Here is a 25,060-nt window from a genome sequence, read left to right as displayed (position 1 = left end):
AGAGAGCTCCAGCTTTTACATGAAGGCTTAAGGGGCTCATTCAAAAAGGTTCCTCCATGAAGAGCCATGCCTGTTCCTTGTTGGGGAAGCCCCTGGAAAATACCAGAGGGGGTTCAGTGACCTAGCCTGGGGCCACCACTTCCTCTTGCTATCAGTGCAGCTCCTGGAAAATGAAAGTCATCAGTGCTCACCAGTCAGCAGCTTAGCCTGCAGGCACCGCAGTAACAGAGATGGGCCCAGGCAACTACCATTATCCCTGCATGCCCAGCTAGACTTGAGGCAGGGAACCCCCACCATATGTCCATGGGGAAAGAACACTAGCTGGTGCGGAACAGCGTGTGTAAGATCACAAGCAAAGCTGAGGCCATGGGCCTTCTGAGGGCAGTGCCCATTGCCTCCAACCTGCCTTAAACTCACCTAAAGAGCTCCCCAAATTTACTCTTGAGGTGACTGCAGGAGGTGTATAGGTCGTAGAGGTAGGCCAGGATACAGCGCTCTGCTGAGGAGCCATCGGAGCGGTTCATGCCATGTTTCACCACCCCACACAGACTGTAAAGAGATAAGAAATGCTGCAGCAGCATGAAAGGGAAGCCTGAAGGAGCATAGCATCAGACAGAGGCAGCACCCTCCCTTGAGAGTAGAGCTCCAGACATGGAGACAATGCCCTCGGAGAACAGATCCCTCCCCACACCCACCCCTCCATGGGACAAAGCTCCAGGCACAGAGACAACACCTCCTAGGAGAACAGACCCTCCCTTGGGGGAGGGCTAGCTCAGTGGTTTGAGCATTGGCCTGCTAAACCCAGGGTTGTGAGTTCAATCCTTGAGGGGGCCACTTAGGGATCTGGGGCAAAATCAGTATTTGGTCCTACTAGTGAAGGCAGAGGGCTGGACTCGATGACCTTTCAGGATCCCTTCCAGCTCTATGAGACAGGTATATCTTCACCCCTGTCCCTCCAACCCACATGGGACAAAGTCCAGAGATGAGGCTTCCCCTGCCCAAGAGGGGGCACAAGGCTCCCTTACCCTTCGAAGACCTGGGCCATCTGGTCTTGGTTCAGGATAAGGCAGGAGTGGTAGTGCCGCAGCACAGCCACGATGCACAGGCACAGGCTGGTGGTGTAGCTGCCAACTAGGTCGGAAGATTTCAACAGCAGCTCTGCCTCCACCACACTCAGCTCGTTCAGCAACTGCGCCCAATGACATAAAAACCCTTCAACAATCCAGACAACTCCACCGCTACAAACTCTGTCATTGGGGCACCAGTCAGAGGGAGCCTGCCGGCTAGGCACCAATGCATTCAGCGGCCTGAAAGCTGGGCGAAGCCTGCCCTCCAGGCACCAGTCAGTTCAGGGGGTCTGCCAGCATTGGGGTGCCAACCAGAAGCCTGCCGGTTGGACACAAGTGTGGGCAGACTGGCTTCCTACATATGGCTCTGATCTTTCACTATCAGGACTTGTTCAAAATCCCACTTATACTCCAGTTAGTGGATGAGCTAACAGTTTCAGTTACAGCTCCAACTGTAGCGAATTTTGTAAAATATCATCTTGCCTAGTAACACAGCTTGCATTGCAGGGTGGCAGGACCGTCTGAGGGAGGAAACCACCCTTGTTGTTGGAAGGGCTGCCATGAACAGAAAAAAAACCTCTCGCTCAAGAAAGACATCACTGCAGCTCAGAGACAAGAACAGTAGCAAGGTCCATTCCAAACAATCCTGAAACCTTTAGAAAAATGACCCTCAAAACCAGAGCCCCAGAGGAGGACTAAAGCTTTGTGCCACACACAAGCATACCTCATGCCCACTCCTCCATGGAACACCAGAGAGTCTAAGGCCAGGCCAGAAGGCACCATTATGATCATCTGGCAAGACACAGGCCAGAGACCCTCACTCAGAGATTCCTACATCCAACCCAATAACCTGTGGTTGAGCAAGAGCAGATCCTTCAGAAAGTCTGGATTTAACGAGGCTGATCCCCCACTCTAGTGAAGCACCTCAGATCCCAGGGCTCACCTGGATAGCGAAGTCAATGAGACCACTGATGTTGAGTGAATACTCCATCAGGTCAAAGATGAACTGCACGTGCTGCACCAGAGGCAGATGGTATGACATCCCTAAGGCAAAGCTGGTGATCTGTTCCAAGACATTGCGAGATACCTGCACGCAGAGAGAGAGGCACAAGGGGAGGAGGGAGGGGAGATCAGCCCCTTGCAAAGCTCCACTTGTCAGATCCAAATTACTCTCCCACTGTCTCCTCTGGAGGCTGCTTTCCGAGCTGCAGTGGGACAGATACAGCCAGGGCCCAGACTGGAGACTTCTCTCTCCAGAACCCCATACCTGAGAGGTGACCTGGTGCTGATCAAAGTGAGAAAGGTGTTGGAATTTAGCAAAGATATCCTCAGCTGTTGGGAATGCCTCTGGCTTGCTCCTCTTCCTCTTCTGGCCTTCCTCTCCACCTGCCAAAGGCAAGAAATACAGGGAGCCATTACCAGACTACCTTCTTTGGGGCACAGAGCCACCCTACAGACAGCCACATGCATCTTCCAGTTCCTCAGCAGGGAGCACAGGTCCACCCAACTGCAGGCAGAGTAACCACTGGAACAATTTACCAAGGGTCATTGTGGATTCTCCATCATGGGTAATTTTTAAATCAAGATTGCATGTTTTTCTAAAAGCTCTGCTCTAGGAATTCTTCTGGGGCCGTTTCATGGCCTGTTACACAGGAAGTCAGATGACATGATCACAGTGGTTCATTCCGGCCTCGGAATCTATGACTATGAACCAGGGAGACTCATGTTCCCCCCCAACTAGGAAAAAGGGTCTTGGGCCAACTCATAAGCTGTCAGGCCTACTCTAGAAGACATCAAATCCAACTCCCAGAGATGGGAATCCCTAGTTAAGAGTGATGGTCAGGAATGGTGACGTATCTAATCCATCCCAAATGAGTTAGCTAGTCTCTCCAGGGCTCTGACCAGTCGCAGTTTAACTGCCCCAATGTAGGAGCTTCCCTTGGGAGACTAGCCACTCTCACCAGGTCTCAGCCTCAAAATCCCTTGGCTCAGTTTCAAGAGCATCTCATCTCTCCTTTAAAGGAGCATCCTCAACTTAAAAACACTGGTGTCTGCTGTTGTTACAAGGCACCTCTAAGAAGCCCTGGACTGACAGAGATTACAGAAAAGTGGAACAGACCAAATCTCCACCTGGTATAAATCAATGTAGCTCCATTGGCTTCAGGGCAGCTGTGCTAATTAACATTTTTCAGCAGGTTTCCTGTGTGACAGCACACTGTGTCTAGTCAGTATCGCTGCTTCCCTTGCACACTCAGTGTCCCCTGTGTGCAGGTCTCCCAAGGGACCCGACCAGCTGGAAAGGAACACCTTCCTGGGGCAGGGCGGGCCCAGGCTGCACTAACCTGTCTCCGCTGTGCTCTTCCTGTTTAACACCTTCAGAATGTCTTTGGTTATCTTCTTGATGGTATGTCGGGCATCATCTCGCTGTTTCCCAACCCCAAACAGAACCACCAGCCGCTGGTTACATTCGTGACTGCATGATTCCTCCTGGGAGCCAAAGGGAGACAACTGCATTAGCTGCTTTCAGGCTAGATGCCAATTGTCTCATCAGACATGGGTCTCTAAGAGGAGAGGGAAAGTGCAGCTGGGAGATGACCCTGGGGAATGGGGAAGCAAAGAGCCACCCCAGGCGCCCACTCAAAGACAACTGCCCCCAGCATTCAAGGCATGCATGGCCATGCTCCTTTCTCTTTCAGTGCTCAGGCTGCAAAGCGTCAGGAGTCCCATGCTTGGGTGGAGCAGCAGCAAGGAAATGTGCAGGTCTCACGATGGGAGGGTGGCGTGAGCCCAGGTGTGATACCTGAGTGAGCGGGGTGGGGGAAAGTAGGCACAGTTCTCATACCTGAGGGATAGGAAAGTGTGTGGCATACTGGATGTGTCGGGGCTGGTCGTACAGGGATGCTAGTGTTCCTTCTGCAGCCTTTTCCTTTAGCAGAGGCTTTGCGTCCTTCTCAGGGTCTGGTTTCTCAGGGGAAGGGCTGGCCTTAGACTCACAGTGCATTGGAGGAGAGAACATCTAGGGAGAGAAGACAAGATTGCTGTGGTACGTGGCCACACACCAATGGTACTGAAAGCAGCCCATAAGGCTATTCCAGCCCACAGCTGATAAGGAGGGCAAAGCACAGGGACAGCACCCTCCCCTCAGGACAGGGACGGCTTTAGGAAGTGCGGGGCCCAATTCAAATACCCGGCGGCAGGTCCTTCACTCGCTCCGGGTCTTCTGCGGCACTGAAGGCCCTGCCGCCAAAGTGCCACCAAAGACCCAGAGTGAGTGAAGGACCCGCTGCTGAAGTGCCGCCGAAGACCCAGACTGCCACTGGTGAGTAAAAGTTAAAAAGGCACCTAAGTTAGGTGCTCTTCTTTAGGGCATGGAGCCCCCTTAGGCGTGAGGCCCTATTCGGGGGAATTGGCCTAAAGCCGGCCCTGGCTCAGGACACTGCTCCCAGCCCAGGTACCAGATCCTCCTCCCCAATCTGCACATGAGTACAGCTTCCTGGTACGCCTTGGACTGAGAACAAGCAACAGAAAGTTAGGAATTAGAGGCTATGATTCTGATGCCAACACTCCACAAGAGCCAAGATTAAGGCAAAAGGCCTCCTGGGGGGCAGTGCAGCCGCAGACACCACAGGTGTCCAGTACACACCTTGAAAGATAGCAATGGCTGGAAAAAAGAAATTTCCCGGAGGTTTCAACAGCAATCATTCTTAGCTCTTACTGCGCATCTTCACTCAACGTGCTCTGCGAACATGAACGAGCAACTCCCCACAACAAGCTAAGAAACACACAAACTAAGGCAGAGAGGTGAAGTGACTTGCCCAAGGCTGCAGAGCCACTGGACCACATCTATTATCCCAGGTAAGCAAGTGTCTCAATGTCACCATCCTTTCGCCACTTTCACCCTCCATACCCTGCACTGCCTCTCAGGAATGTCACTCTCACCTCCTGTTCCCTCACCATTCCAAGTGACAAGCAACTGGCCTCACTCCCTAGCTCCTGGGGTGGTGTCAACCCTACCAAGGAGGAAATTCATGGAATGGCACACCTGGTTCCACAGCTGGATCCTGGCCTGCTTACATGCTCTGTACCACTCTACTCAAGAGCATTCACAGGCAAGTTGTGTCTACCATACAGCCCCAACCATCCGCAAGACACAAGCCCTTTTGGCCAGGCTCTTCAACTCCATAGAGGACAGAATATACCCAGCAGCAAGTTGATGCACCTCCACATTGGCAAAGTGCCCAACAAAGCATACCTGAGCTACTCACCGAGCACCAGGTAGGAGAGGAAAACAGGAACTTACCGAGAAATCAGTCTTCTCCATGTCATCAAACAGTACGCTGGAGCTATGATCAATATCCATGGACTCCGAGAGGCCGGTGTCCTGGGGCCATAAACAAGGGGAGCCATTAATTCTCCACGCTGCACTAGGAAACGTGTGCACCTCAGAGTTTCCCCACGGCATTGTCCAGCCTACAGCCCAGGCAGAATGAGCCCCCCTCTGGCAGTGCCTGTGCCAGCCACACGGTTAATGCCCCTTTGGTTTTCAAACCCTGAGTAGCTTATTACATGCTGTCTTATTAGAGCTGGGCTGCACGGCATGAGCGATAGCATCATGGCTCCAGAGCCTTCTCCATGCCACAGGCCCTTTTCAGCAGCTTAGAATTTAACCCTTCACCTTCGGGCTGAAGTTTGATAGGATTAGCCTTGGGGGAGGGAGGCAGGTGGCAAGTGCAGGTACTTTGCAGGGGACAAGTCCAGGACGTAAGGACACTCAGGAAGGAGCACTTGGGAAGGGGCCATGAGAGCCGGTGCTCCTTACCTCCAGCTTGATGCCACTGTTGCCCATCCCCTCCTTTCTGTCATGCTCCTCGGCGGGGTCATCAAAGGGCGAGGGAGGGCGGGGCCCATGCGAGTCCATGGCCAGGTCACCCCGGGAGATGAGTGTGCACATATAGATGTTGTGAGAGAAGACGTCATGTCGAATCAGCTCACAGAACAGCAGCACCAGGTTGAAGAACTCCACCTTCTCACTTTCATTCCCTGGGTCCGCTGGAGGCACAGCAACAGCACATGAAGGAGCAGGTAGCGCTACCAGAGTCCTCCCTCCAGCATTGCTCTGAGCAACACTGGCCACCTGCCCAATATCTAACCCAGGGATGTCCTTTTGCAGGGCTAGAGGTAGAGTTTTCTAGAGGCCTCGCAACCACCCGGCAGGATTCAAGGCAGGGCTAGGAAACCACAGTGGGGATCAAGGCCAGAGCACACAGCTAGCAGAGGCAGCAACTAAATGCTTGAGCTCCTCTCCAGTTAGTCTCAGCAGCAGTTACATTTCCTCATCCCTTCCTAATGTCTTGCCCTCCGGGCTGCATCCCCTCCTCTCCAGAGTCCAAGTGAGACTCTTGGGTATGTCCAGGGCTCAAGGGAGAGGGAAGGCTGGACATTAGCGAGTTCTTGTTACGTACTTAGCACAGGAGCCTGAGTGTCGAGGAACTGCATGAGGACGTCCTGGAAGACAGGCGTGCTGGCTGCTGAGAGGGAACCTGAGGAGATGGAGCCTTTCTCATCCACAACTTCAGAGTCCCCACATCTCTGGAGAGAGAGACATGAATACAGGCTGCTGCAAGGAGGAGAAACTCAGTGTCCCCCACTCCCAAAGACAGACATTGTCTTTTCAGAGAGAACCTCCCCCCATAGGAGAAAGCCAGTCCCACGGAACCGTCCCATAACCCACTATGCACAGCCTCTGAGGAGACCTAGTGCTTCTGTATCTGTGCTCCAGAGAACCCGAGAGACACACAGAGCAGTCCCATACAGTGGGGTGGTCTCTGGCCTACTATTGGTCAAAGTAAATGTTCATGCCAAAGGCACTAGCACCAAGGGGCCTTTGGCCTCCAGTATTCAGCTAGCAGGCTTCCACCTATCAGTTCTGGAGACACAACCTCACTACATAGTTATGGGAGAGCTCTTCTTTGGAGAAGGTCACGCTTGCTTTAACCCCAGCGACCAACCCAGCAACTACTGTTCTCGTTCCAACTATTAGCTGCTTTTCAAAGACTTCCAGGGTCCAGCAGGGACAAGGACTCACCTCGGCCTCTATCTCCGCTTGCCGTTTTTCCAGCAGTTTAGCCACAACCATAGCCCTGTGGCGGCCAGAGCGCTTACAGCTCACAGCCCACTCACACAGCAAGGCCACCACTGCGTCATCATCTGGGGAGATCTGTCAGAACACAGGCATGATGGTAAAGCACTGAACCACAGGTAAGAGTTCAACCGCTCCTGTGGGCACAGGCAGTCAGGACACAAAGGAAGGTGATCAGCAGGAAGCCAACCAGGCTGGAATCTGCTCTACTCCTCTCTTCCCAGTACACACAGAACACACACCAAGCCAGAGTCTGAAGCGGGGTTTCCACGCTTCATGCAGACCACACAGAGGGGGAACTGCACCACACACCCCTGGGAAATCCCAAAGCAGGGCTTTCTTCATGGAATTCCTCCTTTTTGGGGTCAGGCTGGGTCCAAGCTCACCAAGCACATTACCCCAGCCCTTCAGAGACTGACCTGGATCCCAGTTTGCTTATGGGTGCTGATACTGACTGACTGACCTCCAAACCTCTAGTCGTTTGGGTCCCAGCTATCCAAGACATGCTACTTTCCATGCTCAGTTGTGGAAAAAGAGCATGACCTAGCAGCTCCTGGATCCCAAAGAGCAGCCTGTGGCCCTGAATCCAGCAGGACCAAAGTCATGTCCTTGGAAGCTCCCTGCACAGCCTCCCCCCAGTATTAGCATGGGTTGTCATTTCCTGGATGGGTTGTTTAACATTTGGTTTTCGTGTAGTTATACAGCATGTTTTTACAGATCAAAGAAACCACCCCCTCGTCAAAGGCAATTCCCATTTCACAGAGGGCTGGGGCTGTGCCTCTGCTCAGGACAGTCATTGTCAGCTGTACGGAATGCTACTCAGCAGCTCCAGACACCACCTCCCCCATGCCTGCACAGGCTTCCCCTCCCTCAGAAATACAGGCAGCCCTTACCATAGGCTCTCACAATGCACACCTCCCTTTCTCTACATGGGCTCTCTCCCTAACCCAGGGCTGCACAGACACCCCCTTCAATAGAGTTCCAATGTCTTGTCTGCAATGGGCCACTTTTCATGCACCACCCAAGTAGCTAGTTCCCTCATGGTGCCAGCTGGACATAAACCTGAAAGAGAACAACCCCCCCAAACTAGCACCTGCACCAGCACAGGGCATCACCAGTGTGGCCCATCACCCACCTCATGACTGTCTTTGCTTGGTCCCAGCCCAAATATCCTGTTGTACAGGGAATCCAAAGAGTTGCTGAAGTCAGATCTCTCAAAGCTGTGACTGTCCAGAACTTCCAAAGTGTGCAGAACCCGGCCGATAGTGAACCCTGGAGCAGGACAGGGAAGGAAAGGGCAGTGTGCATGAGCAAGCATTTGGGCAACTGGTATCACAGACCTCAGAACACTGGAGGCAAAGCCCCAAATCTCTGCGAGCTCAGAGCACGGACGACAGGAGACACAACCTGTGGTTGAGGGTGGGGTGTGGGCCTGATCCCCACAGGGCTCTGAGCCTGGGAAAGAGCAAGAACCATCTGCATTCTCCTCACTGTGGTCAAACGAGCAGAAATGTGGCCAAGAGACAAGCCAAAGAGAGGATGACTGGACATGAAGCTCCTTAGGGCACTGGCTCAGACTAACACATCTGATGCTAGGGACAGGGAGAAGAGACTGCAGATACTGCAGTAAGTTACCTGCAGTGGTTTCCTGGCACTTGTCAAATGACCAGCGGACCTCAACAGCCTGGCCACGCTCCTTTATCTGCTGCTCAATCTCACGGAGCTTCGCCCGAACCTAAAGGCAAAGGAATTCCATAAACACATGCAAGGGTGGCCAGAATAAACTTGCAGCACAGAGAGCTGCCAGCAGAACCCAGGGAATGCCAGCTGCCCTGCCTGAGGCACAAGGCGAGAGAGACGCCGCCCATCCCCAAGTGGGGCACTGGCTGCCTCAGGCACAAGAGAAGAGATTCTACCCATTCCCCAGGTCCATGGGTGCCCTGCTTGCAGCACAAAGGAGGGAGAGGCCTCCTGCATCTCTCAGTGCCTCAGCCGCTCAGGCTCAGCAGTAGCAGGAGCACAGCCAGAGGTGCTGTTGCTTAATATGGAGAGATAAGCCTGAATGGACTGGGGTACGGCTAACATTCTGGGCCCCCAACACTCCCTCCTTTGAAAGCTGCTCACCTGCTGGGTGAAGGCCGAGTTCCCCCCAGGCATGGGCAGGTTGGAGGGGGCAATAGGCAGATGGTCCAGTGGAGAGCCAGTCTTTATCCTGCTGTCAGTCAAGGAGTAATGCCAGACCAGAGCACTTGGGCAGCACAGGATGATACTCTGCAGCAGACAGCCAAAGCAAAAGCACTAAGCATATCCAAGCCTGACTCCTGGGTCCAAGCGCACTCTGCAGGGCTGTTCCCAGATTGTACAGATACTCCCCAGCCTCAGCCCCACCACACCTATGAATAGGCTCCCATCTGAAAGAGCTTCGAGGCTGGAGAGTGTGCTCGGGTACAGAGGTGCCCTCTCTCCACGCAGGAAGCTACCCAGCATTTACTGCATTGGCTTACTTAGACTAGACACGTTTAAGTAGCCAAGGCCAAAACTCCAAATTGCCTTAGGCTAGTAAGAAGTTGGTGCATGCAGCTCATAAAGACCCACAATAACACCACGTGAATTTCCCTGGTTAGCCCGGCCATGCAAGTTACATTAATGACACAGAAAGGACTCACTAGCAAATAAATCAGAAGCGTGATGGGGGATACATGTAGCCCAAATCCTGGAGCCCCAGGGTTTCTTATCCGTTGCTACACAGATTCCATAGTCAGACACCCCACATAATACAGGACAGAGTATTTCACCAAGGGATTTCCGCACCAAGCCCAGGACTTCTGATTCAGTTGGTCTTTTAGAAAGACAACAAGCCTTGATATAAGGACTCCAAGTGATGGACAATCTACCACATCCCTAGCTAACTTGTTCCAATGGTTAATTTATGCCAGACTTGCAGTTTGAATTTATCAAGATGCAACTTCCAGTCATTGCATCTTGTTCTGCCTTTGTCTGCTAGATGAAAGAGCCATCTGCTATCAGAAATCTTCCCCACATGCAGGTAGATACTGATAGACCATGATCAAGACACCTTTCTTTTAACATACTTTTCAGTAAGCTAAAAAGTCTGACCTCCTTCAGTCACTCACTGCAAGGCAGGCTTTCCACTCTTCTAATCACTATGGCTTGTCTCTAAACCGCTTCCAGTTTTTCAACAACCTTTTTAAAGTGTGGGCACCAGAAGAGGATAAAGCATCCCAGTAATGGACTTACCAATGCTATATAGAGAGGTAACACCACCTCCCTAGGCCTATATTAAGTCCTATCTTTAAGTCCTTTTCCAAGTCCTGCTTTCCAGAACAAAGTCCCTCATCCTTCAACTGTGACCTACATTCTGCAATCCCAGATGCAAGACCTTGTATTTTGCCATATTAAACTGCATATTGCGCCCAGGGACCCATCATCATTATTTACCATCTCAACTAATCTGTGTCATCTACGAAGTTTACCAGGAATGATCACTGACAAAAATATTAGATAGTGTTGGGCCAACAATGGATGTCTGTGGGATCCAACTAGAAACACACTCTTTTGGTGATGATTCCCCGTTCTATCAGCCAGATAGTTTCTAGTATGTACTATGCTGATTTTGCATCATACTAATATTTTAACCAGAATGTCTTCTGTTGACCCATCAGAGCTCCAGCCTCCTTCACCACTGATATTAACCCAGCAAAACCCTACCTGTAGAATACAGCTGAGCCCAAATACCACCGGGCGGTGTTGGGGACAGAGCAGCAAGTCACTGAAGGGACTAGGGGGAGGATTTCCTGCAGCCGGTTGAGGGGCGGGTGTTGAAGGGAGGGCAGCTCCCGTCTGTGCGGATAGGATGTGGGGCAGGTGCCCACCCGTGCCGTCCAGCTGCATGGCAAGCCTGCGGGTACAGAAGTAGGCCAAGCGCCTGGACAGGTATGCAGACTGCACGAACTCTCCAGAGTACTGTGAGGAAGAAAGAAAAACCATCCCAGTTCCAAGCAACACTAGAGCAGTCCCCAGAGCACAATGCTGTGCAGTCATGCCTCATGGATAGGGCCACAGCCTCGCCCGAAGCAAAGGGAACCCTTGGGAAAAATGTCATCACAATGTTGCTTAAGCACCAGTGAGATTCACAGAGCACCATGGGCAACATCTCCATTGATCTCAATGCACCCAGTCCCTGCCTTCTCAGGAGCTTGGGGGTCTAGCTGGAACCAGCCATGAGAGCAGAAGAGAAACGCCACGTCTATTCAGTTCCATCCAATGAACACACTACTACCATCAAGAGTCCAGCTGTTACAGGTAAGGCAGGGACAAGGAGCTGGAACAAAACCCCCTGCAGTAGCAGAAAGTAGTGGGATAAGCAGCATTCCCTTCTGATAGCTGGTGGCTAATGTAGGGGGGATGGCACTCAGCTGGGGAAACATCCCAGGCTAGTGCAAGGTGGCTTGCGTTCCCCATAGCCGTGTTGGAGGAAGTAATTCTCTCCTGAAGCTCACCCGCAGCAGCAGAGGTAAGAGCAATTTCAACAATTCATCTTCTCCTGGCCGTATCTTCTCAAAGCATTCAAGCACCCAGGTAAGGAATTCGTGTCTGTCCAGCATCCCGTCCTGGAGACAGACAGACAGAGTGAGAGGACCAAAGGAAAAGCATCCTGGAGCTATTCTACCCCTATTCCTCCTGCTGGGCCACCCAGGGACTCAGGGATGGAATACATTCTGCAAAAACAAATTACTTCTGAGCCTAGAGTATCCCTTGCAAACCCCACCCCAGCCAGCAGCTCCCTTCAACACCTCACCTGGAACATGAACATAGCCAGTTTCTCATTGTAGTCCCATTGTTTCAAAGCGTGCTCCACTTCCTGCGGCATGGGCCCAGATGGTGAACCACAACCCTGCCCAGAGAGCTGCCTATAGAACTCAGAAATCTTCTGCAGCTGCTCTGACAGGTATTTGGTGATGATCTGTGTCCACTCTGGAACGAAGCAGACAGTCATCAGGGAGTAGGTAAGCAGGAAGAGGAATGGGAGAGGGCTGATCCAGGCAGGGAGAGGGAGAGTCAAAGAGTTCCTGTGATGGAAGAAAAATCACAAGGAAAGAGATACACCTGTGGGTTCCAGGGAAAGGTGGAGAACAAGGGACAAATTCTGAACTGCATTTTAAAGCAGGTCTTTAATACACAAAATACAGGACAGCAGTTCGCTAGGAAGGAAGATTCCTTAAACGTCTTTGTTGAAGATCTGGCAAGAGCAATGGGATGGAGGGAAACAGGAGGGGACAGGGTCAGGACAGCCTGATGTAGCATCCCCATTAGTGATCTGAGAGATGGGGTCAGCAACATGTTCAAGGCCTTGGTCTTAATCTTCAAAGCAATTAATAAAGTATGTTCCAGCTACATTAAGCCCAAATTTCATTCCATGAACTGTCAAGATATTTTGGCTCCTCTGGGATGATTCAGATCACAAAGCCCAGGACAAGACAGGTGAGAGCTGGGAATAAAGCATGTTTGAAGGGGTTGAGCTGTGGAAAAAACTTCCAGAGGAGATCAGCAGATTAAATAAAACAAAACTATGTAAATAAACATATTAATCAACCAACCCAATAAAATAAAAAAAGCTAGAGTGTAGTCTTTGTCCCAGAAAGAGAGAGGAGCAGAGACTTCATGAAGTCCCTCTTGCTATTTCTTTAAAGTGGAAAGTGCTCAGATACTATTGTGATGGGCAGCAGTATAAACCACAACAGACAGGCTTTCCCGTATGCTGCTAATTGGAAGGATCCTGGAACTCCACAGAGGCCAGAGCCATGATCCAAAGAGGCCCAGCGAGGCTGGAAACATGCAGGAAATAACAGAATGAGATTCTGCGGGGGAAATGCAGCTAATACATTTTGGGAGAAATCTGTCTAGCTTGGCTAAGACACACCTAAGGGCAGATATAAGAGTCCACAAATATGTGAAAGGTGTAAACACCAAGGAGGGAATGGGGTTGTTCAGGGGAGGAACACACAGGGTGTAAGGAGAAGTCATGAGAGTGAACTGTGAAAGACTGTCAGAAAATATTCGTTCTCAGGAAGATGTATTTGTCTGTTGTCCAAGGGAACAGGTTGAAGCCCCATTGCCTGGGATGTAACTAGAAGGATGAAAACAGCAGTCATGATCCAGTAGAAGGAAGCCTGTGCTGCCCCCTCCTGGCTAGAAAGATAAGGTGGGTGAGGTAATATATTTTATTGGGACAACTTTTGTTGGTGAGAGAGACAAGCTTTTGAGCCAAAGAGAGCTCTTCTTCAGGTCACCTCACCCACCTTGTCTCTCTAACATCCTGGGACACATCCTGGCTGCATACACTGCATATAGCCTCCCGGCTAGGGCAGATGTGGCCAAATAGATCTTTTTCATCCTTAATGACTACTATTCTATCGAGGAGGTTGCCTGGTAGGGAAAAGGCCAAAAGTCCACTCAAGGCACTTACCAATAAAGGGATCAATGACGTGCCGTTTTTTCACCTTAGTTTCTGTGATGGCAGCATAGTAGGCGCAAGTCATTTTGATCAGCCAGGCTGCTCTCATCACTGGAACAGTGTATTTTGCCAAGTAACCAAAGACCTCTTCCTTCTTACTAAAGATGGGTACCTAGAACAGAACAGAAAAAGGGAAAAGCTAGCTTCTGAGGATCCAGAAAGGAATCACCCCAGAGTAACACCCACTACCACCCTTGTGCCTGGACAACCATGCACAAACTAAGTATCGCACCTTGTACCATTTCATCAGGGCAGTTACAACATAAAGAACATTTTCCTGGGTCAGCAGGCAACAGTACCAGAGCTGCAGTTCAACACATGAGAAATGAAGCAGGAAACTGAGGAAAGGCACTGCAAAGAGGCAGGTCTATCATAAACACAGTTCTTAAGGGAAGAGTGGATAACGAGTCAAGAAGTGTGTAAGTACAAAAGACACACTAACAGCCTGTGAAAACTGACTTTTACTCGCAGGGGCCCTGAACTCCAGGACCTGGCAAACTCTAGCCCAGAGGTAGTCAATAGTCAGACCATGGGCCAAATTCAGACCACCAGATGCTTTTGAATGGACCCCGAAATTTTTTTTTTATTTATTATTATCATTGTTGTTGTTTTATTATTTTCTCTGGAGTTTGGACCTTAATTATACCTGGACTAAGAAATTTGGACCTTGACAAAAAATAAATTGACTACCTCTGCTCTAGCCTCTACATTATACACTCTGTTGCTACAATAGGAACTAAGCTTCCCCACAACCACTGCCAGGCTCACAAGCACCCTGTTTATAGCCCCACCTCTACAGAAGACGGAGCTTTCTTTCCTCATCCAGCCCTGAGAGAATTCATCATTCCAGCTCCACTATGGTAGCATCAAGGCCTAGCTCCTGGAGCACAGAAATGTAAATGCTCTTCTTAACCAGCTCTCCACCAGGCCAATACAGAGCCCTTCCCTGTAAGAAGGCTGCCACAGACACAGGAGTGTGGGAAGTCATTCAGCTAGTTATCGCTAGACAATCCCACTACAATCTTTGAGAACTTGAAAACACCATAGCAGCATGAACTACCCTCATCTAAGCATGAGGCCAATAAAGTTAGGCAGAAGCAGTTCCCTTAAAAGCAATCAAAATTCAAATGAAACATTCAAGCTCTACATACCATGAGACAAAGTTTAGCCTCATCTCTGAATAACTGGGAACCTTAGCTTTACTGCTGTGGAGGACACAGGTAGCCCAACATGAGTTCTGGACACACATTCTGAGAACTATAACCAATCTGATGTGGAGAGAGAACAAACCTCTTCTAACCGCAAAACCTCCATTGCAGTCCTCAAAAATAGACAATACCCACAAAACCAGGTGAGGGAAGAGCTCAGGCAGGACATGTTCTACCTTTCTTGGCAGCCTCACCTGCAACATACCTTTTTAGCCAGGTGAGTCAGGGGCTTAGTTCCAGACAGATCTGTGAACCAGTTGTTTATGGCACTCTGAGAGCGTGCCGTCACCAGCCAGAAGTTATCCTTCTGGTTCACCTGAGGTTTCCGTCTTCCCGTGTCAGGCAGCGTGTTGAGGCGCAGCTTCTCTGCAATAATGCTGCTAAAATTTGAACTAATCTGAAAAAGAGAAGAGGGTAAGAAGCCTCTCACAGAACTGGGGTCTGTGAGCAACACACTAACCCCTTGTCAGTCTCTGGGAGAGGCTTGGCTTAATTAATTAGTTACATACATTTGCTATTATCCCCAAAGTCTCATTAGCATGAACTTCCAAAACCCAATCACCAAAAACAGCAAATGGCTCCCTTTGCTTCAATCAACAAGAAGACCATCTGCGGCAGGACTGAGAATACCTCAATAAGGGAACTTCTGAATTGCAGCGCTAAAATAGCCTGGCTTTAGCACTGCTGGAATGAATGTCTCTAGTTCTTTGGCAGAAGTACCCAACACTTGGCACTTCCTGATGGCCTTCCATCCGAGGATATCAGTGGGAGGGAGGCCTGGTGAGCACTAACATATTGTACAGGAGGCCAAACTGAGGCACAGGCATCTCATGACTTCCAGCTTTGTGTTTGCACCAACAGAGAAGTCTGTCTTCCAAACATACAACTTCTTATTCACCACAGCAATGTCCCTGCATCAAGCCAATACCGATGTTCTAACCTCCTACTTAATTTGCAGCTCATGTGTGAGCCAGTGATCTGTCAGGATGGGGCACCTAGGTACTAGTTATCAACAGCTGTGGATAAAGCTCTGCCACCACATCACTGACACTGTGGGTCAGGAGCTGAGCAGCCTACTCTCCCACCAAGGTTGGGAACACAGCAGCCCACCACCACAAAGGAGAATAGACACTCCTAGAGTGTAGCCTTGGGAAAGTGACAGGCCAGATCATCACAAGAGTGTAAACCTGTCCACCCTAGAACTCCTATCCCAAAGACCTTGGCTGTGGCCAGGATCTAGAACCACCACACTAATCATCACCAGTCTGGGTGAAGAAATTGTTAAGAACAAGGCCTACCCCGGGAACCCTAGGAAGAGGGACTCGGCCCCCAAAGCCCTGCAGGGATCTCACCTTAGCTGGATTAAAGTTGACATTTTTGGCAGTACCATGTTCATCTCCAGAGACTGCTGGCTGATTATTGAAACCCTGCTTCACATTTAAAGCGGTGAGCTCATCCTGTGCAAGAGAAGGAGTAAGGGAATGCTGCATGCCAGTGCATCTGTACACAAGCCATGCAGCTCCCCCGGTAGCCCAGCCTGGAGACACGGGACTAGACAACGAGAGAAAGGAGGTTATCCTCCCCTACTGGTCCCTGCCACAGCCCTCACTGAGGGAGGGCAACTTCCCAGCCTCATCCGCTGATCTCCACAGGGACAGGATCCCCTCAGCAATAGGGCTCATCCTGACACCTCCCTGTGGGCAGACACCACTCGGGGGGCAGGACCTCTCAGCAACGGGGCTCATCCCCCACAACTCCTGGGGACAGAACTGCTCAGAGACAGGGCCCATCCCACCACACCCCCTGGGGCAGGACCCCTCAGCGACGGGGCCCATCCCCCCACACCACACCCCTGGGGCAGGACCCCTCAGCGATGGGGCCCATCCCCCCACACCGCAACCCTGGGGCAGGACCCCTCAGTGATGGAGCCCATCCCCCCACACCCCGCAGGGCAGGACCCCTCAGCGACGGAGCCCATCCCCCCACACCCCGCAGGGCAGGACCCCTCAGCGACGGGGCCCATCCCCCCACACCCCGCAGGGCAGGACCCCTCAGCGACGGGGCCCATCCCCCCACATGCCACAGGGCAGGACCCCTCAGCGACGGGGCCCATCCCCCCACAACCCCCAGAGCAGGACCCCTCAGCGACGGGGCCCATCCCCCCACACCCCACAGGGCAGGACCCCTCAGCGACGGGGCCCATCCCCCCACAACCCCCAGGGCAGGACCCCTCAGCGACGGGGCCCATCCCCCCACACCCCGCAGGGCAGGACCCCTCAGCGACGGGGCCCATCCCCCCACACCCCCCAGGGCAGGACCCCTCCGCGCCGGGGCCCATCCCCACAACCCCAGGGCAGGACCCCTCAGCCACGGGGCCCATCCCCACACCCCCAGGGCAGGACCCCTCAGCGACGGGGCCCATCCCCCCACACCCCCAGGGCAGGACCCCTCAGCGACGGGGCCCATCCCCCCACACCCCGCAGGGCAGGACCCCTCAGCGACGGGGCCCATCCCCCCACACCCCGCAGGGCAGGACCCCTCAGCGACGGGGCCCATCCCCCCACACCCCCCAGGGCAGGACCCCTCAGCGACGGGGCCCATCCCCCCACACCCCGCAGGGCAGGACCCCTCAGCGACGGGGCCCATCCCCCCACATCCCGCAGGGCAAGACCCCTCAGCGACGGGGCCCATACCCCCACACCCGCAGGGCAGGACCCCTCAGCGACGGGGCCCATCCCCACAACCCCAGGGCAGGACCCCTCAGCGACGGGCCCATCCCCACACCCCAGGGCAGGACCCCTCAGCGGGGGCCCATCCCCACACCCCCAGGGCAGGACCCCTCAGCGACGGGGCCATCCCCACACCCGCCAGGGCAGGACCCCTCAGCGACGGGGCCCATTCCCCCACAACCCCCAGAGCAGGACCCCTCAGCGACGGGGCCCATCCCCACACCCCCAGGGCAGGACCCCTCAGCCCCATCCCCCACACCCGCGCGGCAGGACCCCTCAGCGACGGGCCCATCCCCACGGCAGGATCCCTCAGCGACAGGGCCCATCCCCACACCCGCACGGCAGGACCCCTCAGCGACGGGGCCCATCCCCACACCCCCGAGGGCAGGACCCCTCAGCGACGGGGCCCATCCCCTCACACCCCACAGGGCAGGACCCCTCAGCGACGGGGCCCATCCCCCCACACCCGCAGGGCAGGACCCCTCAGCGACAGGGCCCATCCCCACAACCCCAGAGCAGGACCCCTCAGCGACGGGGCCCATCCCCCCACACCCCACAGGCCAGGACCCCGCAGCGACGGGGCCCATCCCCACAAACCCCAGGGCAGGACCCCTCAGCGACAGGGCCCATCCCCACACCGCGCACGGCAGGACCCCTCAGCGACAGGGCCCATCCCCACACCCCGCAGGGCAGGACCCCTCAGCGACAGGGCCCATCCCCACACCCCGCAGGGACAGGACCCCTCAGCGACGGGGCCCATCCCCACCCCCCCCCGGGCAGGACCCCTCAGCGACGGGGCCCATCCCCCCACACCCCCCAGGGCAGGACCCCTCAGCGACGGGGCCCATCCCCCCACACCGCACCCCTGGGGCAGGACCCCTCAGCGACGGGGCCCATCCCCCCACACCCCGCAGGGCAGGACCCCTCAGCGACGGGGCCCATCCCCCCACACCCCGCAGGGCAGGACCCCTCAGCGACGGGGCCCATCCCCCACACCGCACCCCCGGGTCCCCCAGGCCCGGTCACGCCCCCGGCCCAGCCCGGCTCCCTCCAGCGGGGCCCCGACCCGCACCTCCTTCTGCTTGGGGTCCTGCGGGTAGACGTCGGGCGGCCCCAGGCGCGGCCGCTTCAGGGGCCGGTGCTCGTAGCTCAGGATCCCGAAGGCCGCCATCGCCGGGGGGGTGGCGGGGCCGGCGAGGCTGGGGGAGAGACACGGCCGGGCCACAACAAGGAACGGCGGAACCAGCCGAGTGGGCCCGAACCATCACCCGGCACTCACGGAAACTGCCGAGTGGGGTCGGAGCTTCCCGAGCCGGCACCCGGCACTCACGGAAACTGCCGAGCGATGTCGGAGCTTCCCGAGCTGGCACCCGGCACTCACGGAAACTGCCGAGTGGGGTCGGAGCTTCCCGAGCCGGCACCCGGCACTCACGGAAACTGCCGAGCGATGTCGGAGCTTCCCGAGCTGGCAGCCGGCACTGCTTCCCGAGCCGGCACCCGGCACTCACGGAAACTGCCGAGCGATGTGAGCTGGCACCCGGCACTTACGCAAATGTCCGACCGGGACCTCCCGAGCCGGCACCAGACACACGGAAACTGCCGAGCGACGTCGGAACTTCCCGAGCCGGCAGCCGGCACTTACGGAAACTGCCGACAGGGGTCGGAGCTTCCCGAGCCGGCACCCGGCACTCACGGAAACTGCCGAGTGGGGTCGGAGCTTCCCGAGCCGGCACCCGGCACTCACGGAAACTGCCGAGCGATGTCGGAGCTTCCCGAGCTGGCACCCGGCACTTACGCAAATGTCCGACCGGGGCCGGAGCTTCCCGAGCCGGCACCAGACACTCACGGAAACTGCCGAGCGACGTCGGAACTTCCCGAGCCGGCAGCCGGCACTTACGGAAACTGCCGACAGGGGTCGGAGCTTCCCGAGCCGGCACCCGGCACTCACGGAAATTGCCGAGCGGACCAGCGCTCGTTTCCCCGCCTAGGCAGCCTCGTGCCCGGCCCGCCCTGCCTCGCCCCACGTGACCCGTCTCTCCCACCGTCCGACCGGGCGTTGCCCGGAGCTCAGCGTTGAGCGGGCGGTTCGCAGGCCGGTGGGCGGAGCAGGGACCTGCCGGCATCTCCCCCGGCCCCCGGGCCCGCGCCCTGCCCCGCCCACCCAGCACCGGCTCCGCAGCTCCCATTGGCCAGGAGCCAGGGGGAGGGTCCAGCAGCCCCCGCCTGCACCCCCACCCCCTCACGTCTGGCCCCCCCCCCCCTCGCGGAGCCCCCTCCTGCACCCCCACCCCCCCTCGCGGAGCCCCCTCCTGCACCCCCACCCCCCCTCGCGGAGCCCCCTCCTGCACCCCACCCCCCCCTCGCGGAGCCCCCTCCTGCACCCCAACCCCCTCACGTCTGGCCCCACCCTCCTGCACCCCAAACCCCTCACGTCTGGCCCCACCCTCCTGCACCCCTCGCGGAGCCCTCCTGCACCCCCACCCCCCCTCGCGGAGCCCCCTCCTGCACCCCCAACCCCTCACGTCTGGCCCCACCCCTCCTGCACCCCCAACCCCTCACGTCTGGCCCCACCCTCCTGCACCCCCTCCTGCACCCCACCCCCTCGCGGAGCCCCTCCTGCACCCCAACCCCTCACGTCTGGCCCCACCCCCTCGCGGAGCCCTCCTGCACCCCACCCCCTCACGCGGCCCCTCCTGCACCCCAACCCCTCACGTCTGGCCCCACCCTCCTGCACCCCAAACCCCTCACGTCTGGCCCCACCCTCCTGCACCCCAAACCCCTCACCGTCTGGCCCGCCCCCTCGCGGAGCCCCCTCCTGCACCCCAACCCCTCACGTCTGGCCCCACCCTCCTGCACCCCAACCCCTCACGTCTGGCCCCACCCTCCTGCACCCCAAACCCCTCACGTCTGGCCCCACCCCCTCGCGGAGCCCCCTCCTGCACCCCACCCCCTCACGTCTGGCCCCACCCCTCGCGGAGCCCTCCTGCACCCCAAACCCCTCACGTCTGGCCCGCCCCCTCGCGGAGCCCCCTCCTGCACCCCAACCCCTCACGTCTGGCCCGCCCCCTCGCGGAGCCCCTCCTGCACCCCAACCCCTCACGTCTGGCCCCACCCCTCGCGGAGCCCCCTCCTGCACCCCACCCCCTCGCGGAGCCCTCCTGCACCCCAACCCCTCACGTCTGGCCCCACCCCTCCTGCACCCCAAACCCCTCACGTCTGGCCCCACCCCCTCGCGGAGCCCCCTCCTGCACCCCAACCCCTCACGTCTGGCCCCACCCTCCTGCACCCCAACCCCTCACGTCTGGCCCCACCCTCCTGCACCCCAAACCCCTCACGTCTGGCCCGCCCCTCGCGGAGCCCCCTCCTGCACCCCAACCCCTCACGTCTGGCCCCACCCTCCTGCACCCCAACCCCTCACGTCTGGCCCCACCCTCCTGCACCCCAAACCCCTCACGTCTGGCCCCACCCCTCGCGGAGCCCCTCCTGCACCCCAACCCCTCACGTCTGGCCCCACCTCACGGAGCCCTCCTGCACCCCAACCCCTCACGTCTGGCCCCACCCCTCCTGCACCCCAAACCCCTCACGTCTGGCCCCACCCTCGCGGAGCCCCCTCCTGCACCCCAACCCCTCACGTCTGGCCCCACCCCTCGCGGAGCCCCCTCCTGCACCCCAACCCCTCACGTCTGGCCCCACCCTCCTGCACCCCAACCCCTCACGTCTGGCCCCACCCCTCGCGGGCCCTCCTGCACCCCAAACCCCTCACGTCTGGCCCCACCCCTCCTGCACCCCAACCCCTCACGTCTGGCCCCACCCTCCTGCACCCCAAACCCCTCACGTCTGGCCCCGCACCCTCCTGCACCCCAACCCCTCACGTCTGGCCCCACCCCCTCGCGGAGCCCTCCTGCACCCCAAACCCCTCACGTCTGGCCCCACACCCCTCGGAGCCCTCCTGCACCCCAAACCCCTCACGTCTGGCCCCACCCCCTCGGAGCCCTCCTGCACCCCAAACCCCTCACGTCTGGCCCCACCCCTCGCGGAGCCCTCCTGCACCCCAAACCCCTCACGTCTGGCCCCACCCCTCGCGGAGCCCCCTCCTGCACCCCCACCCCCTCACGTCTGGCCCCACACCCCCTCGCGGAGCCCCCTCCTGCACCCCCACCCCCTCACGTCTGGCCCCACACCCCCTCGCGGAGCCCCCTCCTGCACCCCAAACCCCTCACGTCTGGCCCCGCACCCCATCGCGGAGCCCCCTCCTGCACCCCAAACCCCTCACGTCTGGCCCCGCACCCCCTCGCGGAGCCCTCCTGCACCCCAAACCCCTCACGTCTGGCCCCACCCCTCGCGGAGCCCTCCTGCACCCCAAACCCCTCACGTCTGGCCCCACCCCCTCGCGGAGCCCTCCTGCACCCCAAACCCCTCACGTCTGGCCCCACCCCCTCGCGGAGCCCTCCTGCACCCCAAACCCCTCACGTCTGGCCCCACACCCCTCGGAGCCCCTCCTGCACCCCAAACCCCTCACGTCTGGCCCCACCCCCTCGCGGAGCCCTCCTGCACCCCAACCCCTCACGTCTGGCCCCACACACCCCCGCGGAGCCCCCTCCAGCACCCCACCCCTCACGTCTGGCCCCACCCCTCGCGGAGCCCTCCTGCACCCCACCCCTCACGTCTGGCCCCACCCCCTCGCGGAGCCCCTCCTGCACCCCCACCCCTCACGTCTGGCCCCCACCCTCGCGGAGCCTCCTGCACCCCCAACCCCTCACGTCTGGCCCCACACCCCTCGCGGGCCCTCCTGCACCCCAACCCCTCACGTCTGGCCCCACACCCCTCGCGGAGCCCTCCTGCACCCCAAACCCCTCACGTCTGGCCCCACCCCTCGCGGAGCCCCTCCTGCACCCCCAACCCCTCACGTCTGGCCCCACACCCCCGGAGCCCCTCCTGCATCCCCAACCCCTCACGTCTGGCCCCACACACCCCCGCGGAGCCCCCTCCTGCACCCCAACCCCTCACGTCTGGCCCCACACCCCTCGCGGAGCCCCCTCCTGCACCCCCACCCCTCACGTCTGGCCCCACCCCGCGGAGCCCTCCTGCACCCCCAACCCCTCACGTCTGGCCCCACACCCCTCGCGGAGCCCTCCTGCACCCCACCCCCTCACGTCTGGCCCCACCCCTCGCGGAGCCCTCCTGCACCCCCAACCCCTCACGTCTGGCCCCACCCCTCGCGGAGCCCCCTCCTGCACCCCAACCCCTCACGTCTGGCCCCACACCCCTCGCGAGCCCCCTCCTGCACCCCAAACCCCTCACGTCTGGCCCCACACCTCGCGGAGCCCCTCCTGCACCCCACCCCTCACGTCTGGCCCCACCTCCTGCACCCCACCCCTCACGTCTGGCCCCACCCCCTGGAGCCCCCTCCTGCACCCCACCCCTCACGTCTGGCCCCACCCCTCGCGGAGCCCTCCTGCACCCCCAAACCCCTCACGTCTGGCCCCACACCTCGCGGGCCCTCCTGCACCCCAACCCCTCACGTCTGGCCCCACACCCCTCGCGGGCCCTCCTGCACCCCAACCCCTCACGTCTGGCCCCACACCTCGCGGAGCCCCCTCCTGCACCCCCAACCCCTCACGTCTGGCCCCACCCCTCGGAGCCCTCCTGCACCCCCACCCCTCACGTCTGGCCCACACCCCTCGCGGGCCCTCCTGCACCCCCACCCCTCACGTCTGGCCCCACACCCCTCGCGGAGCCCTCCTGCACCCCAACCCCTCTCACGTCTGGCCCCACACCCCCTCGCGGAGCCCTCCTGCACCCCAAACCCCTCACGTCTGGCCCCACCCCAGAGCCTGCACCCCCAGCCAGAGCCCTCACACCTTCTCACACCCCAACCCCCTGCCCCAGCCTGGTGAAAATGAGCAAGGGTGGGGGAGAGTGAGCAATGGAGGGAGAGGGATGAAGTGAGCAGGGGCGGGGCCTCAGGGAAGTGGGTGGGACAAGGGTGTTTGGTTTTCTGCAAATGGAAAGTTGGCAACCCTAGGGGCAGCCCGTGGTCCCGCTCTGGGCAGTCCGTGCTCCAGCCCATGGTCCTATCCTGGGGCGGCACGTGGTCCCGCTCTGGGGCGGCCCGTGCTCCAGCTCTGGGGCAGCCCATGGTCCTACCCTGGGGCGGCCCGTGCTCCAGCTCTGGGGCGGTCCATGGTCCTGTCCTGGGGCGGCCCGTGCTCCAGCTCTGGGGCGGCCCATGCTCCAGCTCTGGGGCGGCCCATGCTCCAGCTCTGGGGCGGCCCATGGTCCTGTCCTGGGGCAGCCTGTGGTCCTACCCTGGGGCGGCCCGTGCTCCAGCTCTGGGGCAGCCCATGGTCCAGCCCGTGCTCCAGCTCTGGGGCAGCCCATGGTCCTGTCCTGGGGCAGCCTGTGGTCCTGCCCTGAGGCGGCCCATGCTTCAGCCCGTGGTCCAGCTCTGGGGCGGCCCATGGTCCAGCCCGTGCTCCAGCTCTGGGACGGCCCATGGTCCTGTCCTGGGGCAGCCTGTGGTCCTGCCCTGAGGCGGCCCATGCTTCAGCCCGTGGTCCAGCTCTGGGGCGGCCCATGGTCCAGCCCGTGCTCCAGCACTGGGGCAGCCCATGGTCCAGCCCGTGGTCCTGTCCTGGGGCGGCCCGTGCTCCAGCCCGTGCTCCAGCACTGGGGCAGCCCATGCTGCTGCTGGTGCCTTTCCAGTCCGGCTGCCAGATCAGGCTGCACTTCAGCTGCCTACACTGCCCCCCGACATGAACTCCCCTGCCATGATGGGGCCTGGCAAGCTTTGCATAGATACTCTCTGCAGGCTGGGCTGCAGCTCACAGGGCGTATCCCTTGACTGTAGAGTGAAGCACGCGCTGTGTCTATCCCCCAGGGCTGCCAAGACCTAGCACTGCCCTGTCAGCAAGCACTCAGGGACATAGGCGGCGAGTTCTATGGGCCCGTGGGGCCCAGGCCCCACCAATAATCCTGAAGCTGGGCCCAGCTCCACCAATGTTTGGGCCCCAGGCCGTGTGCTTTGGGGGTCCCCGCGTTGCAATGCTGGGAGCTCTCGCCGCAGCGGTGCCTGCCTGGCTGTGCCTCCACAGCACAGGGAGGGGGAGCCACAGGTGAGCAAGCCCTGGTCATCATCATCATCACAGGCCCAGTAATTCTCTGGATATTTAATTTCACTGAGGCAAAATGTGCAATTTTATGGGTTGAATGATTGAATGACATAATACCCACCTGCCCGCATTGTCCATCACTAAGTCCAGTCATTTTGTCAAGTATTTGTTGCACAACATGGTGGTGCCTACCCCTACCTTGTGCTTCAGGGGGTGATGGGGTCCAGGGCAGCCTGTTATAGCCTGTTATAGAACTACCTGATTAGTAAT

The 25,060-nt window shown here is 58.0% G+C and overlaps 1 protein-coding gene across 3 annotated transcripts in view; it reads right to left on the bottom strand.

The window, feature by feature from the left end:
* MED12 (mediator complex subunit 12) overlaps positions 1 to 19,069 on the bottom strand; it is a 68,639-nt gene extending 49,570 nt beyond the window's left edge. For 2 of the 3 annotated variants that reach the window (XM_039488443.1, XM_039488444.1), the window contains exons 1-20: positions 18,751 to 18,849; positions 16,302 to 16,406; positions 15,155 to 15,346; positions 13,694 to 13,853; positions 12,026 to 12,201; positions 11,727 to 11,837; positions 10,936 to 11,190; positions 9,331 to 9,477; positions 8,842 to 8,941; positions 8,342 to 8,478; positions 7,153 to 7,284; positions 6,530 to 6,656; positions 5,887 to 6,116; positions 5,368 to 5,448; positions 3,910 to 4,083; positions 3,410 to 3,554; positions 2,335 to 2,453; positions 2,011 to 2,154; positions 1,026 to 1,189; positions 418 to 549 (exon numbers count right to left, since the gene is read on the bottom strand). In XM_039488443.1, the coding sequence (XP_039344377.1) occupies positions 418 to 549; positions 1,026 to 1,189; positions 2,011 to 2,154; positions 2,335 to 2,453; positions 3,410 to 3,554; positions 3,910 to 4,083; positions 5,368 to 5,448; positions 5,887 to 6,116; positions 6,530 to 6,656; positions 7,153 to 7,284; positions 8,342 to 8,478; positions 8,842 to 8,941; positions 9,331 to 9,477; positions 10,936 to 11,190; positions 11,727 to 11,837; positions 12,026 to 12,201; positions 13,694 to 13,853; positions 15,155 to 15,346; positions 16,302 to 16,406; positions 18,751 to 18,849 (2,930 nt within the window). Of the gene's footprint in view, positions 1 to 417; positions 550 to 1,025; positions 1,190 to 2,010; positions 2,155 to 2,334; positions 2,454 to 3,409; positions 3,555 to 3,909; positions 4,084 to 5,367; positions 5,449 to 5,886; positions 6,117 to 6,529; positions 6,657 to 7,152; positions 7,285 to 8,341; positions 8,479 to 8,841; positions 8,942 to 9,330; positions 9,478 to 10,935; positions 11,191 to 11,726; positions 11,838 to 12,025; positions 12,202 to 13,693; positions 13,854 to 15,154; positions 15,347 to 16,301; positions 16,407 to 18,750 lie in introns of all 3 variants that reach the window. The other variant, XM_039488442.1, reaches the window with a different exon arrangement.
* Between the last annotated feature and the right edge of the window lie 5,991 nt (positions 19,070 to 25,060).

This window comes from Mauremys reevesii, linkage group 9 (genome assembly GCF_016161935.1).
Source record: "Mauremys reevesii isolate NIE-2019 linkage group 9, ASM1616193v1, whole genome shotgun sequence".
Lineage (NCBI taxonomy): Eukaryota > Metazoa > Chordata > Testudines > Geoemydidae > Mauremys > Mauremys reevesii.
Note: the sequence above shows the minus strand (reverse complement) of the source record. Positions and strands in the feature narration are given on the sequence as shown.